Here is a 16,856-nt window from a genome sequence, read left to right on the forward strand (position 1 = left end):
CAGCTCCCCTCCACTTTCTGTTGAAATATAAGATACTATTAGCCTGATAAATGAACTTAGTATGAGAAAAACCTGCTCCCAAAAGATACATCCTTTATTTCAGCGTTATTCATAACCCAACCTCATATAAATCAAGTATGTTAGGAGTGTTACTAGTTCCTAAATGTGGCGACAGTATTGCTTAACTTTAACTTTAAAAACCAAAGCCAACCCCAAGCCCACGGTCAAATTTCAGGATTAAGAGGAAATTTGTATGAAGGTAGTGAAAAAAGAAATAAATACTTATGAAAGAAAAAAAGGTTGCATTCGAAAGCGCAATCTTGAAAACAAAAGAATTAAGCGGGGTAAGTTTCTAAAGAAATAGAATCGTCGTTTCGAGGTTTAATTTCGGCGAAGAATCGCTCGAGTAAAGTGTTAAGCTGGGTCGGCTCGTAATTTTCGATTTCCTTGGCAATTCCCTTCTCTAAACACCACTTTTTCCAAACCGACAACCAACAGTGTTTTCGTTGTTAGAGCTGTTTTTCAGCCGCTGTATCTTTGTTGCTGTGGCGACAGAAAACCTACTTAATACGCCGGCCATTGTTTCTCTCGCAAATTTTCAGCGTATCTAAATGTCGCGACATCCAAGGCTCGCATTTTACTGGCTCTCTGTGATTTTCTATGAGTATTGACCGATCAGAGCGTCTGGTTTGTTACTTTCTTTGCACTGAATTTAAGCCTCTTCTGCATTGAATTACCTGAAAACTGCATTTATCTTAACCAATCAGAACTGAGTAATTTTTTCATGTATATTATTAATTCTAAAACACCCTACCTTTTCGGTAGAGCATAAAGAAATCTGATCTCTACCGTTTCATACTACTCTTAATACAATTATATGGGAATATTTTGAACAAAATCGTTGTTTTCGCCAAAGAAAACCTTTTCACTAAACGTTTGAACGTGTCCTTTAGTGGCATGTCGTAATGATGTGGGATATTGATCAAATGAAGCCTTTAAGTGCTACTGTGGTTCTTTCTTTATTCACTCCGAGCTTTCGCCGTTCTATGGCATCATCAGGGAGGACGATAAAATATTTGCGCTATGGTTTTAAACGTTAGAGGTGCCCCTGTAAATTAGCATAGTGCAAAACTAGCTAGTAGGACGCATGAAAACTAATGGCGTGATAAAATGTTCTAAAATATGTGTTAAAAACAGTTAATTAAAATAGCTCATTAAAATAGAAGATCGTTAAGTTCAGTGCATTCCTCACGGGAGTTCAGTCCCGGCTTGTGCTTTCTGATGTAATACGCTTCGTACAATCGCAGATTGACGGGGTCATTTTCACGCGTGATTACTTTGACTTCAATGTTATGGCTGTTGTTGCGATGGTGTGTTGTGAGATGTTTTTTTACCGACGAGTTGTCGTTGGTCAAGTGTTCTTTTGTTCGATCATGTAGGAATCGTGTCGTGTCAGTCTGCGATTGTACGAAGCGTATTACATCAGAAAGCACAAACCGGGACTGAACTCCCGTTAGGAATGCACTGAACTTAACGATCTTCTATTTTAATGAGCTATTTTAATTAACTGTTTTTAACACATATTTTAGAACATATTTTTACGGCACTAGTTTTCATGCGTCCTACTGGCTAGTTTTACACTATGCTAATTTACAGTGGCACCTCCAACGTTTAAAACCATTGCGCAAATATTTTATCGTCCTCCCTGATGATGCCGTAGAACGGCGAAAGCTCGGAGTGGATAAAGAAAGAACCACAGTAGCACTTAAAGGCTTCATTTGATCAATATCCCACAAAACCTTTTCAAATTTAAAAAGATCGACTCACCTCTCTGCGCCTTTGCAAATCAGAGGTAGAATCCCTTAATGCAACAAAATCATTTTGGCACTGTATTTCATCTTACTATTGACCAATGTAGTAACTCTAGCTGTAACACCAGAACAAGTTATTTTTGGATGTTTTGATACTGCTGAAGACTACATTATATCTGAAACACCTTATATTATAAGCTGAATTTTATTCATATAAATGCAATATCTGTCTTTATAGGTAGGTGTTCATAGCCAAGATAAAAGCAACCCACTAAATAGGGCAGAACATTGCATCGGACAGGAATATGTTGTTAACTCATCATAGTTTTTGTAAAATACAACTGTAACTATTGAATAGTAGTATTGATGAATTATAGTGTTCACTGATGTATTGTAATCTCTATGTTGTAATGTAGTAATTATTATGTGCTAGTATTAGTAATATGGTAGGGTAGTTTTTTAGTGTACTGCACCATTCTAGCGTAAAATAATGTATCGCTAGACTGTGTAAAGTCTTGTACAGTAATTTTGTCAGGAATAGATAAATAAAATAAAAATCATTTTAACAGGAATATTACTCTTTCCGCCAAGCGTTAGAGTTCCTCTACAAAACAATTGAAAAGAATGATTTTAATGATTCTACTCGTCAAATAAATGCAGGACATACCAACATTGATCAACTTGAAAGTAATAGGGTTACTGATCACAAACATGGCTTTGAATGCGTGAAAGCAAGAATTGACATCCCTAGACATTCTAAAACCATTCTAAGATATACCACTATTTATTAGAATTTGCCCTCTACGTTCTTCATGCAAGAGATCTACTAATATTCCTGAATTATATATGTGGCGTTTGCCAAACATTATACTCTTCTAAAGCCGTTAAAGATGTCACATAATTCTGCCTCGAATAAAGCCCCTTTTGTGAGGAATGTTGCGTGACATCCCATAGAACGCCTGAGAAGATTAGTCACAGATTAGCCTTATCTTATATCAATCTTTTAAAAGTGTTAATCTTAATCAGTCCCTCACGACAGTTACTTCGAGTCCCTCTTCATCATCATCATCCTCATCTGTTTTAGGACTGGTTTTTTCATTTTTTCTGACAATTATGGCGCGCGGTAACGTCGGCTTGAAACAAAAACAGATACTTTGCATTGCTAGAAACAACGACTTCCTATACTTTTGAAAACGCCAAGCAAACAGGAACGGATCCACGGCAAACTTGCACAGTAAGAAAAGTTGAGCGATTCTCACTGCTAAAGCTGTTCTCACTGTGAAACAACAGTTCACCATGTACAGAGACACACAAAATGGCCAAACAAGAATTATTAGTACAAAGGTCAAAATGAACGTTCCGACGGCGAAATCCTTTTCTGCTTTTCGTCGCTGTTCCTCGGATTCTGTGAGTTGAAATGAGGCTTGTTGTACTTCCATTCTTCTGTCAGAGTTAACTTGAAAACGACTCCGAAACTCCAAATAAATAGCTATGTACAAGATTACAAGTAAAACAGTCGGTATCATTATATGAAGTACAAGGTTCGTCAACACATATGCAAATCTGTTGACCGTAGACATCAATGGAATCAAGCCAAAAATTAACGAATAAATCCAAATGGAAAGTACGCCGACAAATGCTGATACAGGGCTCACGATTTTCTGATAACTGCTGGGAAACTTGATAAGTAAGTATTGAACTATCGCCAGTGCCAAAGTAACGAGGAATGAGGTAGTTGTGGTCATAAAAGCAAACAACTGCGCAACACTGAAGTACTGAAGAAATTCCGCTGAGTGCGAGAGGAAATGTCGGAAATAGAACGCCACAAAAGATGGCTCCACAATCAGGCCGCTCACAAAGTTAGCGCTCGTCAAACCGGAGATGAAAATTGCAGACGGCTTTCGGAGACATTTTAGTGGATCTTTGTAGAAAGTCCATAAAAAAGCCCCATTACTGATAACCGTTACAACAGCTAAGAACAGCATGACAACGATGGAGGCTACGTCTATCTCGTAGTAAATGTCGAAGTCCTCATGGGGACCGCTGGAGGAATATGTCGCATTCGATGAACTTGACATATCTTCTTCGGCTATGAAAACACGAGAGGGTCTTTGAAAGGGACGTAAGAACCAAATAAAGCTTGTACGTGGTCCACTTCTCTACGAACTCAGCTTCGTTCCGGCAGACGCGGAAATGAGACTCCTCACTAAAAATAATAGTTCAGTATTCATATGAGAAATTAGAGATCAAATACTTTTGCCCCTTTTGCCCGCAATGTTTAGATGCTTCGGGCATTGAAATTCGTCAACATTATTCGGACCTAAGGAATTGATTGTTCTGCAAATATACAGAAGAAACAAAGAAATGATTATTTTACTTTTAGAGGAAAAAAAACTTATTTATTATTAATATTTGTTCGGTAATGACTGCGGTGAAACTTGAGGCGAAAAACCATCAAAAGCTAAGATCTTAATAATTTACAAACCTCAGCTGCGGTTTCCAGGATTCGAAATGCCTGTCCTGTATTATACGAGTTTTAGGGAGCGATCACGCGACAGCAATCTGAAGGCAAGGCTGCAAATACACTTTCTTTGTTTATTTGTTCTTTTGTTCGGTTGTTTGTCTTCGCTTTCACTGACGCCAACAGTGAAAGAACATTATTGGGTGACTTCTAACGAATTTGGAATTATAAGGAACATCTGTTGAACAGTGCTATCTTCTCCATAGCAGAGGTCATTCTTATTAATATAATTTACGAGATATGCTTTTGTTGCTGAAAGTAAAGAAATATGAAAGACATTTTTCATCTACAACTTTTTTTTTTTGTTATTCTTTAGTCACACAACCTCATCGGATACGTTTGCGTGACTTTCACCCAGGTCCCGACGGCATTTGGCGTGGGCGGATCAGTAGTGCGCAGCTTGCAAGCTGCAATTTTCCATCTTTGATCATATAGTCACAATGCTTGGGTAACTTCGCCGTTACGAAATAGATCTCGAAGACTCTTCCCTCTAACAGTGGTTGCTAAAGAATTGCTTTGAAAATAACCCTCCGAGGAAGTGTTAAAGCTCTGAATTTGCTGTCGTCCAGCTGTTATATCAGATCTGTAACTTAGGCGCTGGCTGAATATTTTCCGCAAACAAGTCATGAATTCATCCAATCTTACAAATGCCACAAATTCTACATACTCTGAAGATTATCATGTCTACTTCATGGTAGAAGCGTTTTCCATCATGGTTTTGTTTGTACTTGCTATAACAACAGTTATTAGCAATGGCGTGTTTCTGTTTACGTATTACAAAGACCCGCTCCAGTGTCTTCGAACTCCGTCGGCGATCTTCATCGCTGGCTTGACAAGCGCCAATTTCCTGACTGGTTTGATCGTGGAGCCAGCTTATGTGGTTTTCTATCTCTGGGCCTACACCTCCGATTCAGAAGACGTGTGGAAATTTCTTCGCTTCGCTCAAGCTTTTTCATTTTTCACTATGAACGCATCCTTCCTCATTATGTTAGGACTGGGGATTATTCAGTATTTACTGATAAACAGCCCCAGAATTTACGACAAGTTCGTAAGCCCAAAATCTGCGCGCAACGGAGTGGTTTTCATTTGGATTTATGCAATATTTTTCGCATTGCTGCCTGAAATGTTTGATGTTGATGACTTCGCCTACATCTTGACGGACTTGATACTGCATGTAACACTGTTGACTATTGCCCTTCTAGTGCTGTACATAGCCATTTACTTCCAGTTCCGTAAGCTGGCTGAACGACATCGAAATGCTGATTTAGGGGAAAATACAGGACAGGAAGGACTTTCTGCAGAAGCTACTGAGTCAGAACAGCGGAGACGACAGGCTGAAAAAGATTTTGTGTATGGAACATTGATCTTGACAGCAATGTTGATCATAACTGTTTGGCCATTCTGTATAACTTTAGCCCTAGTGCTGTTCAACTTTACATTGAACGGGTATATTGCATTGATGATTGCCCAGCTTTTCCTGTTGTGGAAGTTTGCCATGGATCCTTTTGTTTTTGCCTGGCGTTTAAGGAAGTTTAGGAAGTCACTGATTCTGGCAATGCAGAGAACCTGTTGCTGTCCAAACCCATCATTGCTGGGAGCTACATATATCAGGCGGGATGAGGTACCAAGTCCCAAACCAGAGGATGATGATGATGATATGGAGGTGACAGTCATAGAAAACAGAGAACAAGATCATGGAGCTAATGCATAATTCAAGTACTATTTGTAAACTGAAATTGTAGGGATAGACAAAGCACGTCAACAGGTTTCCAATAAACCCTTTGGCCAGTTAGAGTGACTAGCATCTATCGGTAATTTTTCCCTACAATATCACCCCTAAATCAAACATTAACATCACAAGATGAGGAAATGACCACCAACTAAACAAGCCTTTGATTGTAAAAAAAATTGTCCTTGTGTAGGTCATACTGGGGTAAGTGAGGTAAGTGAACCCATTGTAATTTGGTCATAAAAGCCTATACTAGAAGAGATGTGAAAGTAGGGTAGCAAAGGGGGGGGGAGGGTCCTGATCCCATTTATGCCCAAATTTTAGAGAAATTCCAAATCATATATACTTTTAACAGCATTTTATACATTTCAAATTCAAAGGGGTGAATTTCAAAGCTCTCTTCTTGGAGCAAAGTTTCAGGGAGATGTTGAGGCTTTCACAAAATGAAAAAAAAAAAACCAGGGTTCACACATCATGTTTGACTTAATTTTGGCTTTAATCTCACTTCACATCTAGACCCTTTGCTACCCTCTCAAAGTAGACCCCTCATATGACGGCTTGACAACATAGTAAATCACAAACAAACTGACCCTTTCACTTCCAAGAAATATCAACAAATGATTGTGCCTTTGCTTTATTACATTGTTCATTAGAGAGGTGACGAGGAGAAAGAGAATAATCAAAGTAGAGGATATTGCTTGATTCATCACCAACTTGTCAGCTTTGGAATCATAAGAAATGTGTTACACAGAGTAAATAGAATTGATACTGAAATATTGGAAGTGAAAGGGCTTCTATGTTTATAATTTAGGAAGGTAAGGAGATAGTTATGAGAGAAAAGTAGATTCTAGTTTTTCATTGGCTCTGTGATAAGCAATTTGATATATAGGTAATGCTGTCTTGCACATTTTATGAAATAGTTTTGCATATAAAGGATCAAGTATCCACAATTAAGTTTCAAAGGACTGTTAACTTACTACTGAGTGGAACTGTAGTTTAATTTAAAGTCAGCTGTGTCTAAAGTGACTGGAACTTGATCTTTTTGTCTTCCATCAATTCATTTTTGTAGAGGTTTACCTTGAGGATACTTAAGTACTTTTATACTTCTTAAAGAAGGAGATGAATTTTTAAGCCATACACAGCAAGCAAAATTATAAAGGTAGTACAAACAGAGCTTGTCATTAAGTAATAATGATAAATTTGTACGAGATCAGGTATTCTGATTAGTTAATCAATCAATCCTCAACAGAAGTGAGGGTTTAACATCTTCAATTGCTATAGCTTTGCAGTTTAAGAGGTTTCTAATCAAACATTGCATCACATATGTTTTAGAGATTGCAAAATCATTGCAAATTTTTCATAACTGGCAAAAGTAATGTGAGAGCTATATGTTTTTCTTTTGATTTCTCATTGGCTCCTTGCAAAATATGCTCCTGATTAGCCGTGATTATTACTTAGGTTTTGGTGTACACTCACTCTAAAAGTGCCCTTTGCCATGCAATACAGCAAGTTTACCCAGAAAATAAGGTAGCTTTGCATCCTTTTGGGTCAATGGATGTTCTTTGTAAAAACACTATCAGTTTTTTTCTCTTTTATTGGTGCATATCATGTTTTGGAGCAGTCCTATTATTCAGATAGATGTAATGATATTAGTTAAACAACCATGAGTTGAGACTGCCACTATTAAGCTGCAGCATGGAATAGTTATTGTTAAAACTTATGAAATTATTTAAATTATATTGTAGTCCTTATGTAGTCCTTATTTTAAGAAAGGGCTAAGGTGAAATTAAAAGGTTAACTGTTTAGAATGGAATAGAATCTCTTAGCCATGTACACTGTAGTCTCAAGATCAGTGATAGTCTCTTCCCATTTGATTCAACACTTTTCCCTCAAAAGGAGTTTGGAGAATTTGATTTTATATCAAGCTTAATAGAGATTGCACCATCTAGTTGGCTGGTTTGCCTATCTCCATCAACTGTGCAGTGGAATAATTTCTTGTAATTGTTGGGGGAAGTGAGATTTTCATCACTCCTGTGGTTTAAAAGGTAAGTAGATGAGAGACAACCATTGGAAAGAAGCTGCTGCTGCTGAGAAATCATTAAAAATGCGGTAGAAAAATTGTATGCTGTCGTCGGTAGTTTAACAATTTTCAGACAAGGAACGATTTCGAAGCTTAAGGTATGTCGTCCCTTCTCTTAAGCCGTCAGTCCCGTGGGATCCTGGGAACTAGGTAACCTGAAAAAAATAAGCAACATATGCCATCCCTTAGTTTTGAAGGTTTTCATGGACTCAAAGAACCACCCAAGAATTCGGCTACTATTTGTGATGGCTGTCGATCTTGTTAAACACATCGGAGGTTGTCACTGTGGCAAAGTTCGCTTCGAGATCTCAGCTAAACCCGTGCTGAAGGCTTGGAAATGCAAGTAAATGTTCCTTTTTACTGAGTTTGTTTTACATGGTTTAACAATTTGTGATTATGAGCTCGACAGTCGAGGAGTAGGTAGCAAGCTGCGAAGCCAATTAAATTGCACTATTCATGATATTTATGCGAAAAATCCATATGTTTGACACTAACTTACAAGTGTTTTCATTAGTTGCACCATATGTGTGAAGAAAGGGATCACACCTGTTCTTGTTCCTGAAGAATACTTTAAACTTCTCCAGGTATATAAAATTATGTATCCAACATATCTTTCACACGTTTGTTAAATTTGAGTATGCAGTGTTTGTAGTGTATAACTCAATTGTAAATACATATTTTTCTGAGATATGAGGTGAACACGACGTTAGGGCTGTGTGAGTTGATACATTTTTAATCAACAAGTTTTCAACAATAAAACTGTCATCACCTACTTGTGATAAAAAGGATGATCTCCTGTCCTGACTCTATTCATCAAGCCTATTACATGCATTAGACTTACTATGAAAATCTGATTGGTTAAGAACATTCAATCAATATACAATAGTGTGTGACTTTGACATAAAAATGAAATATCTGCAGCAGATATTGCATTTATCAAGTTGAGTTTCAATTCTGCCTAGTTAGCAAGCCTTTAGTCCTTGTAGTGTTCTTAAACTTTTTTTCAGTGTTTTGTTGCAGGTTGTTTAAAAAATGTTAAATTTGTTTTTCACTTGATATCATGAATTATCAAACCTTGTGTCTGTGTTATCTGCCTCAGCCTTTGGCTTTGGCAGATAAGTCTGCCACCTCTGCTTTGATAATTCATGATATGTTCAACCTCATCCAATTATTGCTTGTTAATGCAAATCTGATTTTACTGCAACTGGTGTGCAGATTCTCCCTGCCCAATTGGCATTTTGGTGATTCAATGGTTATGAGTTTGTTTTTCTTTTGTTTTTAGGGTGAAGGCCACATCTCTTGTTACACTTATAACACCCATCAAGCTAAACACTATTTCTGTACAACATGTGGAATTCATGCATTCTATCAACCTCGCAGTAATCCTAAGGCTTATGGCATTTCACTACATTATCTGGATGGAGGAACTGTACAAAAAATTGATACAGTCGTTATTAATGCCCTTGACTGGGAAAATTGGGAAAAGTACTTGATGGAACATCCAGGTGCCTCAAACTACACTGACAATGTGCAGTAGCACCAAGAGTCAGGGGTTGGGGGCAATAAAAGGGAACTCTGGATGGAAATATACCACCATGGCCTTAGCTGACTATTGACTATAAGACTTCTGGTCCAGAAAGACTTCCTTTTCAAGAGGCTTAAGAATCATTGTTTTGGTATTAAGCCAAATTCTTTTAACTTCTTCACAAGGAGTGACAGTTGAGCTACCAAGAGGGTAAATTGGCAACCTGATTGTACAACTCTAAGGGTTAAGGGGCTAGATTTTATACCCTGCTTTTTTTCTTGAGTCTTTTGAGTATCAAGAACTGTATAACCATGTCTGTTGTTACATACTCATTCAGGTAGTATTGTAGGTTGCACCCCTTGAGAATGTTCCATGGGAAATGTTCAGGAGGTAGTTAGGAGTTGATAAGATTTGCCCATAGTGTTCAAATCTACAACAACCTCATGATGTGCTGTTATAATGCTGCTACTTAGCTGTGTGAGGCCAAAGAATGATATCAAATTTGTTGTATGTAAATTATTTGAATATCAAACAGTATTTTCATTGTTTATATAGTTGGAAGTGATTATTTATTTTAAGCCACACTCTGAGAAGTAGTTTTTGGGTCTCTGGTTCCCCACGTGATGACTTAAATGCTGGCTTACCATCTGTACATTGATGTGATATTTTTTTAAAATTGGTTTTGGATGTTTGAAAATAAATAATACTTGGACAAAAATGTTCTTTTCACTTTGTTTTATGTACAGGGTAACAGATGGAAGTACTGTATTTTGTTGAAAAAATTGCAAAAACTCAATACCCTTTTGAGCAAGAAAAAGGTATTTTTTGGTTATTGTTTTTAAGTCACAAGACCTAAATTTTCATTTTGCTGAAGTTGATTTCCCCTCAGGAAAGAAATTATCACTTGTATGTACAGCTATTAGACCTATGTTTGTGACCTTTTTTAAAAAAAAAAAAAAGAGTTTTCCCCTTCTAAAGTTTGCAAATTTGAAGTAATTTGTTTAAAACTTATAATCAATTCATAACCCGAGTTTGTAAATTATTGACTGAAGTTGATTTGAACAAGATGTCACGATCTTGCTTTTAAGCCTCCCCTCCCTCACCCACCCCAAACGTTCCCAGCCTCCTCTCCCCTTCCTGCTGCGCCACCTTCTCAGTTCTTGCCACATTTTGACGTCATCGGTGATCTCTTACAGACCAGGCAACACGGTATCTGTTAGATATACCTTGATGGCAAAATGAAAATTAGATAGGACAAGCGCGGTGTGCTGTATTATAAAGGAATTTTGAAAATTCACGATGAGTCGACCAGCTTCCTTAAGACAGAAGAGATAAGAAACAATCCGCAATTCAGTTAAACAATGTACTGCTGCGAAATTTTCCATTCAAAGCAATTTCAAATTCTTTTATTTTATTTTTGTCTTTTTAATAGAGCAAATTACTCTATTTATCCTACTTTTCACCTAATTCAAATCACGTCAAGGAACGCCTGCGTGAAAACAGCTATAACTTCAGTCAACAAGTAATTTCATTGCGTGACTTATTTTAGCTAAAACAGATTGCGTGAGTTACTAGTGGCCCGGATGCATAGCCAACGTAAACTAGTAACCGAGGCGAAGAATTTTGAGGTGAGTCCTCCTAATTTCTTGTAAATCATGTCTACTGATCTTGTTAAACACACCGGAGGATGTCACTGTGGAAGAGTTCGCTTCGAGATCTTAGCTAAACCCGTGCTGAAGGCTTACGATTGCAAGTAAGAGGACGCTATTTTTAAGTTTTTTTAGATTTGACATGTAACGGAGTGGGTTTTGTACATAATCTACCTCTAATTTTTTCATAATTGTCATCAGCTGTACCATTTGTGTGAAAAAAGGGATGCTTCTCGTCTGTCTCCCAAAGGAATATTTCAAACTAACGCAGGTATGAAGAATTTCACCAGTGCATCATGCAAAGTGACCGGTTGACATAATTAGGTAAGCCCCAACTCCACCCCCAATACAAGCCCCCCAGAGGGGTTCCTCCTGGAGATTACCCCTTTCATTAAGTTTTTTTAAACTCGAAGTATTTTCTGTGTTGTTGTTTTATTTCCATGGCAAGATAAGCTATACTTGATAAATTCCAACTCTCTTTGCACATAACAATCTTGTGATTGTACCAGGGATATTCTCTGCAACTAAAGCGTGATTCTCATGCCCACAGAATGTCAGAACAGCCTTGACTACAACATTTTTTCAAAACTGGTTCAAGCATCATTGCCTTCAACAAATCATATAGAGATAATTCTTTTAAAGTGATTATACTTTCACAAGAACCCTGGGTGTTCATAGGGAGACTATTTAAAGTCAGGTTCTCAGTCACCATAAACGAACAAAAAAGCAATTAAGCAAAAATTGGGTGGGGGTCTGGAAAGGAGTGAAAAAGGATGTGTAAGGGGGCAAGGGGAGAGTCCTTGCTTTCCTCTTGATAGTCCTCTACCCCCCCCCCCTCCCTTGTAATATCTCTTGGTTGCTTTTAAATTCAATCCCTTATCATCCCTACATTGACATCATTCTCATTATTTTCTTTTTCTTCCAAGGGAGGAGAGCATATATCCTGTTACACTTTCAACACCCACCAAGCTAAGCACTACTTTTGCTCCTCTTGTGGCATCCACCCATTCTACCAACCTCGCACTAATCCTGAGGCACGTGGCATTTCACTGCAGTGTTTGGATGAAGAAGAAACTAAAAAGAAAGCAGAAGTTGTTCCATGTGATGCTACAAACTGGGAGAAGTGGGAACAGTACCTTAATGAACATCCAAAAGCCCGAAATCTCACTGAAAATGTGGAGTAGTATTCAATTTTAATTAATTCAGTTGTTGATGAATTATTAGCTGACATACAACTTCCTGTTAACCCATTCATTCTCAAGATCTCATCGGTAATTCTCTTTACTGCATGCTATGCAATTCTCATGAATCAATGACAGAATCTGACCAACTGTGCACCTACCCCTCCCCAAACCCAACTTTAACCCTAACTTGTAATCAGTTGACTGTTGCTGTGTTAAGGGAGGGGTGGTGCACAGTTGCTCACATATTGACTTTGACCCATTCTTGTGTTAGTTTGGAGGGGTAAACTCCTTGTACAACCAAGTTGTAAAGGAAAGATAAGTTAACAGAAATCTCAACACAAGAAATACTGTGTTATATTGTATAATTTGCGTGTACAATTTAACAAAAAAATATTTAACGTAGCAGCATCTGCAGAATGCCACAGGCCTGCTGGCACGGACATCATCTCTGTTAATTTTGAGGGAATATTACACTAAATACTTACAATACTAAGTTTTGTTAACTTAGGAACTGTTTAATGTACTCATATGGTCATTTGTGATCAATTTAATGGAACAGGTTCAGTATAGTGTAGATGGTATATCGTTATGCGGTAATTTGGTAGGAAGACCTGTGTCAGTCATATTGGCAGTATGTGTATTGAATTTATAGCAAGTTACTTAGGGTTGTCATTACCCTAGAGAGAGAAAAAGCATGCGCTATGTTGTACAGGAGGTTACATTCACGATGAATCCAACTGCTTCCACCTAGGAAAGGAGATTAGAAACAAGTCCGAGCTTAGATAACAAATATGTTGCAGCGTTGTCCCCAACCAGGTGAATTACAAAACACAAATTTCCCACTAAATCCTGCTCATCACCCAGGTCACAGTCGCGTCAATGAATAACGTCTTAAAAATAGGCCATTTAAACTTCCGGGATTGGCTTTACAGTTGTAAAAAGAATCACTATAATGTTGAAATAACAGATATTTCGGTTGCGTGACAAATTGCGTGACATACCGGCCCGTCTTAGGGACTGGCCCGACCGCGAAGCCAACACAAAATAGTTTTATACCGTGGCGAAGAAGTTCGGGTTGAATTCTCTTAATTATTAGTAGCTCATGTCGGTTAATCTTGTTAGACACACCGGAGGATGTCATTGTGGAAGAGTTCGCTTCGAGGTCTTAGCTAAACCTGTGCTGAAGGCTTACGACTGCAAGTAATACAAGCTATTTTTTGACTTTATTGGAGCAGATCGTGAACATAATATGTCTCTTACTGTTAATTTGTCATCAGCTGTACCATTTGTGTGAAAAAAGGGATGTTTCTCGTCTGGCTTCCAAAAGAAAATTTTAAATTGACACAGGTATGAAGGTTTCCTCCAGTTCATGAAGCTAAATGATGCGTAGGTATAATAACAAATTGAAAGTTCTCCCTCCACCCCTGATTCAAGTCTCCCCTGAGGGGTCTTCTTGGCAGCTTACCCCCTCCATCAAGTATTCATAAGCCCTTAGTGTTGTATTTTCAGGGTGCAAATGAGCTTTACCTGATACATTCAAACTCATTTGCACGTAACTTTCCTGAAACTGTCTTGAGTTTATTCCTGTAAACTCTGTTTCAGTGGGCATGATTTACACCCCTGCAGTGCAGATCAGAAACTTCGATCTCAAATCAGCTCATGCTTGTCAACCAGTTTCTTGACCCAAATATAAACACCTGGCTTTTACAGCCTTGACAGGCAAATTTTTTTATAAGCAGATAAACTATCATCCCTTTCATCAGATTATGTTGACAAAAATTGTATTTGGAGTAGATCATAATTTCCTAGCAACCTTGAATGTTAAAAGGGAAACTCTAACAGTCAGGATCTCAGTCAGTAGAGACAAACAAGAAAGCAAGAGGGAAAAATAGTTGGGGGTCTGGGATGAAGTGATAAATGATGGGTGAGGGGAGATTCCTCCCTTGTGTTTTTTCTTGCTTTCCCAGCTTTTACACTCATCAGCGAATTATCCCTTCATTGTCATCATTTTTTTCTTCCAAGGGAGAGGGGCATATATCTTGTTATACCTTCAACACCCACCAAGCTAAACACTACTTTTGCTCCACTTGTGGTATCCACCCATTCTACCAACCTCGCTCAAATCCTGAGGGACGTGGCATTTCACTGCAGTGTTTGGATGAAGAAGAAACTAGAAAGAATGCAGAGGTTGTTCCATGTGATGCTTTAGACTGGCAGAACTGGGAAAGATACCTTGATGAACATCCAAAGGCAAGAAATCTCACAGAAAATGTGGAGTAGTTCCAACTTCATTTGGTAACTTATCATCAACAACATCATTTTTGCTGCAAGGATGTATAGACAACTTATCATGGGACCTTTTATATTGCAACTTCTCATTAACACTTTCACTCTTAAGATCTCCTAAGCAATTCCCCCCACTGTCTGCTATACAATTCTCATGATGTAAGTTCAGAGAATTTGGTACTGAATCAAATAATATTCCTCTAATTGATATTTTTCTTTATTCTCATCACTTGTCTTCTTGATGTTGTATTGATATTGTAAGGAGAAATCCTGTCTTGCTTAATCAGGGTAGATAAAGGGTTAAACTCTTATTACAACCAAGTTGTGTGGAAACCAAGAAATTGATGATAAATGTTTTCATTTGAGTGTACAAATTTAGCTAAATATAATTCTACATAGAAGGTGAGTTTTTTGAGGAATGTGACAGGTCTGTAGGCCTGGACATCATCTTCACTAATAGGCTTCTAATGGAAATATTTCATTAGAAAAATATAATAATAAGTTTGGTTATCTTAGGACCTGTTCAATGTATCCCTATGGAGATTTGTGACTGGTCTAATGGAACAGGTTCAGTATAGTGTAGATGGTATCATTCTGTGGTTATCCATTAGGAAAGCTTCTGTCACTCCTTTTTTGATCGCTCTTTGATTCCAGGATTTTCAGCAATAAACTTTTCCCAATTCTGACCATCACAATCCTCAACTTCAACATCCTCCACTGTACCCTCATCTAAACAATGAGGCATGACTCCATAACCATCTGGATTAGATCGAGGGATGTAAAAACTCTGCACACCACAGGTCTTGCAGAAAAGGTGCTTTGCAGCATGTGTATTAAATGTGTAGCAGGTTAAATTGTCTTTACCCTAGAGAAAAAAAATTTATCCACTGATATATCATTGATTTGCCAAGAGTATTACCCCTTTAAGTACTAGGGATGGAAGTAATGGCATTGGTCAACTCTTAGCTCTCACAACTCAATCTATGGATCACAGCCTATCACAGCACCACTATTTGCAATTAGACATGGATATTCAATGATATTCAACTTATTAAAAAACATGATTGGATAACTTTGGTGTTTCACATCATTAGTTTTAATTTAGGCATTTGAGATTCATCCAAGGCAAGTTGTAAAGACTACTTAAGAAGATCAGATGTATTTTTTCAACAATAAAAAGCCATGTAACTTGTTTTGAACAGTTTGATTAATTGGTAACTTGCTGTAACAGTATGTACCTCTAACAAAGTTAAATGATCCTTTGGAACAATAAAATGCTTGTTTTGTTTCTTCTTGCAAATACTGCAGCTGTGTAGCAAAAAGAAAGTTATGAAGGAGCAAAAAGGTGTAAAATGATTTTTTGGAATCTTGTTTTGCCCAGCTCGACAAAAATGAAGACTGACATCCACAAGAGAGTAAAAAAATAGTCAATAACCTCAGCTACTCTTTATAAGTTAATTAACATTTATATCAAGACCAATGGTGTTATCAGTGATTTGAAATTACTTGGAGCAGCAGGTTATTAAAGAGATAGGAGACCTTCAAAAAGCATCTTACTGGTAAATTTTTTTTATTATGATGGCAGAGAGATAACACTATAATAAAAGATCAGCTGGTAAAAATTCTAAATTTAATTTTGCAATGAAATGAAAAAGAGTCTACAGAACATCAGGCTAGTTTTTTTCTTTAAGATCAGGGCGGTGGGTGTGAGGAGATGGCGGACACAACAGAGTGTAACTTAGTCATATTTGTGAATCGGACTTGTTTCAAAGTTCGAAACTTTTTTGTTTCAAACTTTGAAGCTCTGACAACGTCTGCTAAAATCCATTGTCTCTACATAGATTTGGGATGGGCTGATCATATCAGAGTTTCCAGGTCTTAACTTACTTGCAGTCGTACACATGAAGTATTGCTGGGGCCATCACTTCAAATCGAACCTTTCCACAATGGCATCCACCCTTATGTTTTACTAGCTTTTCATCCGCCATTTTGACCGTGAATCTTTATGAGTTAGGTAAAGAATGAGTTCCAGTTGGGGGCGGGGATCGGGGCGGGTCAAATACCAACGCGT

General features: G+C 37.7%; 6 protein-coding genes across 7 annotated transcripts; 4 read left to right on the forward strand and 2 right to left on the reverse strand.

The window, feature by feature from the left end:
- Positions 1-2,003: 2,003 nt before the first annotated feature.
- On the reverse strand, positions 2,004-4,633 carry LOC113669553 (uncharacterized). Its single transcript, XM_027185608.2, has 2 exons — positions 4,297-4,633; positions 2,004-4,017 (listed from the first exon to the last, which is right to left on the reverse strand). Exon 2 carries the CDS (start codon positions 3,887-3,889, stop codon positions 2,834-2,836), a length of 1,056 nt encoding a protein of 351 aa, XP_027041409.2. The 5' UTR covers positions 3,890-4,017; positions 4,297-4,633; the 3' UTR covers positions 2,004-2,833.
- Positions 4,597-7,874, forward strand: LOC113669552 (uncharacterized). Its single transcript, XM_027185607.2, has one exon. It carries the CDS (start codon positions 4,958-4,960, stop codon positions 6,041-6,043), a length of 1,086 nt encoding a protein of 361 aa, XP_027041408.2. The 5' UTR covers positions 4,597-4,957; the 3' UTR covers positions 6,044-7,874.
- A 337-nt stretch (positions 7,875-8,211) lies between these two features.
- LOC113669556 (centromere protein V-like) lies at positions 8,212-10,384 on the forward strand. Its single transcript, XM_027185611.2, has 3 exons — positions 8,212-8,484; positions 8,656-8,725; positions 9,424-10,384. Exons 1-3 carry the CDS (start codon positions 8,345-8,347, stop codon positions 9,676-9,678), a joined length of 465 nt encoding a protein of 154 aa, XP_027041412.2. The 5' UTR covers positions 8,212-8,344; the 3' UTR covers positions 9,679-10,384.
- A 17-nt stretch (positions 10,385-10,401) lies between these two features.
- On the forward strand, positions 10,402-13,723 carry LOC113669558 (centromere protein V-like). Of its 2 annotated transcripts, XM_027185613.2 has the most exons (4): positions 10,402-10,484; positions 11,216-11,419; positions 11,517-11,586; positions 12,242-13,723. In XM_027185613.2, exons 2-4 carry the CDS (start codon positions 11,322-11,324, stop codon positions 12,497-12,499), a joined length of 426 nt encoding a protein of 141 aa, XP_027041414.2. In that variant the 5' UTR covers positions 10,402-10,484; positions 11,216-11,321; the 3' UTR covers positions 12,500-13,723. The 2 variants fall into 2 exon arrangements, with proteins under 2 accessions (XP_027041414.2, XP_089046593.1); XM_089190467.1 differs by lacking the exons at positions 10,402-10,484; positions 11,517-11,586 and having other exon boundaries at positions 11,177-11,419; positions 12,242-12,986.
- LOC113669559 (centromere protein V-like) lies at positions 13,536-15,977 on the forward strand. The gene is made up of 3 exons (XM_027185614.2): positions 13,536-13,699; positions 13,777-13,846; positions 14,522-15,977. The coding sequence occupies exons 1-3, from the start codon at positions 13,602-13,604 to the stop codon at positions 14,777-14,779; spliced, it is 426 nt and encodes a 141-aa protein (XP_027041415.2). The 5' UTR covers positions 13,536-13,601; the 3' UTR covers positions 14,780-15,977.
- Positions 14,981-16,811, reverse strand: LOC113669560 (centromere protein V). Its single transcript, XM_027185616.2, has 3 exons — positions 16,673-16,811; positions 16,024-16,093; positions 14,981-15,650 (listed from the first exon to the last, which is right to left on the reverse strand). Exons 1-3 carry the CDS (start codon positions 16,771-16,773, stop codon positions 15,408-15,410), a joined length of 414 nt encoding a protein of 137 aa, XP_027041417.2. The 5' UTR covers positions 16,774-16,811; the 3' UTR covers positions 14,981-15,407.
- Positions 16,812-16,856: the final 45 nt, after the last annotated feature.

The sequence above is a fragment of the Pocillopora damicornis genome, chromosome 12, assembly GCF_964200805.1.
Source record: "Pocillopora damicornis chromosome 12, jaPocDami1.2, whole genome shotgun sequence".
Taxonomy (NCBI): Eukaryota; Metazoa; Cnidaria; class Anthozoa; order Scleractinia; family Pocilloporidae; genus Pocillopora; species Pocillopora damicornis.

Excerpts from the sequence above, each read along its gene's own strand:
- LOC113669560 (XM_027185616.2), bottom strand. The coding sequence starts at position 16,773 with ATGGCGGATGAAAAGCTAGTAAAACATAAGGGTGGATGCCATTGTGGA. Across the intron at positions 16,094-16,672 it reads CTTCATGTGTACGACTGCAA|CTGCAGTATTTGCAAGAAGA; the intron begins GTAAGTTAAGAC and ends TTTGCTACACAG. Across the intron at positions 15,651-16,023 it reads ATCATTTAACTTTGTTAGAG|GGTAAAGACAATTTAACCTG; the intron begins GTACATACTGTT and ends TTTTTTCTCTAG.
- LOC113669553 (XM_027185608.2), bottom strand. The coding sequence starts at position 3,889 with ATGTCAAGTTCATCGAATGCGACATATTCCTCCAGCGGTCCCCATGAG.
- LOC113669556 (XM_027185611.2), top strand. The coding sequence starts at position 8,345 with ATGGACTCAAAGAACCACCCAAGAATTCGGCTACTATTTGTGATGGCT. Across the intron at positions 8,485-8,655 it reads CTGAAGGCTTGGAAATGCAA|TTGCACCATATGTGTGAAGA; the intron begins GTAAATGTTCCT and ends TGTTTTCATTAG. Across the intron at positions 8,726-9,423 it reads AATACTTTAAACTTCTCCAG|GGTGAAGGCCACATCTCTTG; the intron begins GTATATAAAATT and ends TTTTGTTTTTAG.
- LOC113669552 (XM_027185607.2), top strand. The coding sequence starts at position 4,958 with ATGAATTCATCCAATCTTACAAATGCCACAAATTCTACATACTCTGAA.
- LOC113669558 (XM_027185613.2), top strand. The coding sequence starts at position 11,322 with ATGTCTACTGATCTTGTTAAACACACCGGAGGATGTCACTGTGGAAGA. Across the intron at positions 11,420-11,516 it reads CTGAAGGCTTACGATTGCAA|CTGTACCATTTGTGTGAAAA; the intron begins GTAAGAGGACGC and ends AATTGTCATCAG. Across the intron at positions 11,587-12,241 it reads AATATTTCAAACTAACGCAG|GGAGGAGAGCATATATCCTG; the intron begins GTATGAAGAATT and ends TTTTCTTCCAAG.
- LOC113669559 (XM_027185614.2), top strand. The coding sequence starts at position 13,602 with ATGTCGGTTAATCTTGTTAGACACACCGGAGGATGTCATTGTGGAAGA. Across the intron at positions 13,700-13,776 it reads CTGAAGGCTTACGACTGCAA|CTGTACCATTTGTGTGAAAA; the intron begins GTAATACAAGCT and ends ATTTGTCATCAG. Across the intron at positions 13,847-14,521 it reads AAAATTTTAAATTGACACAG|GGAGAGGGGCATATATCTTG; the intron begins GTATGAAGGTTT and ends TTTTCTTCCAAG.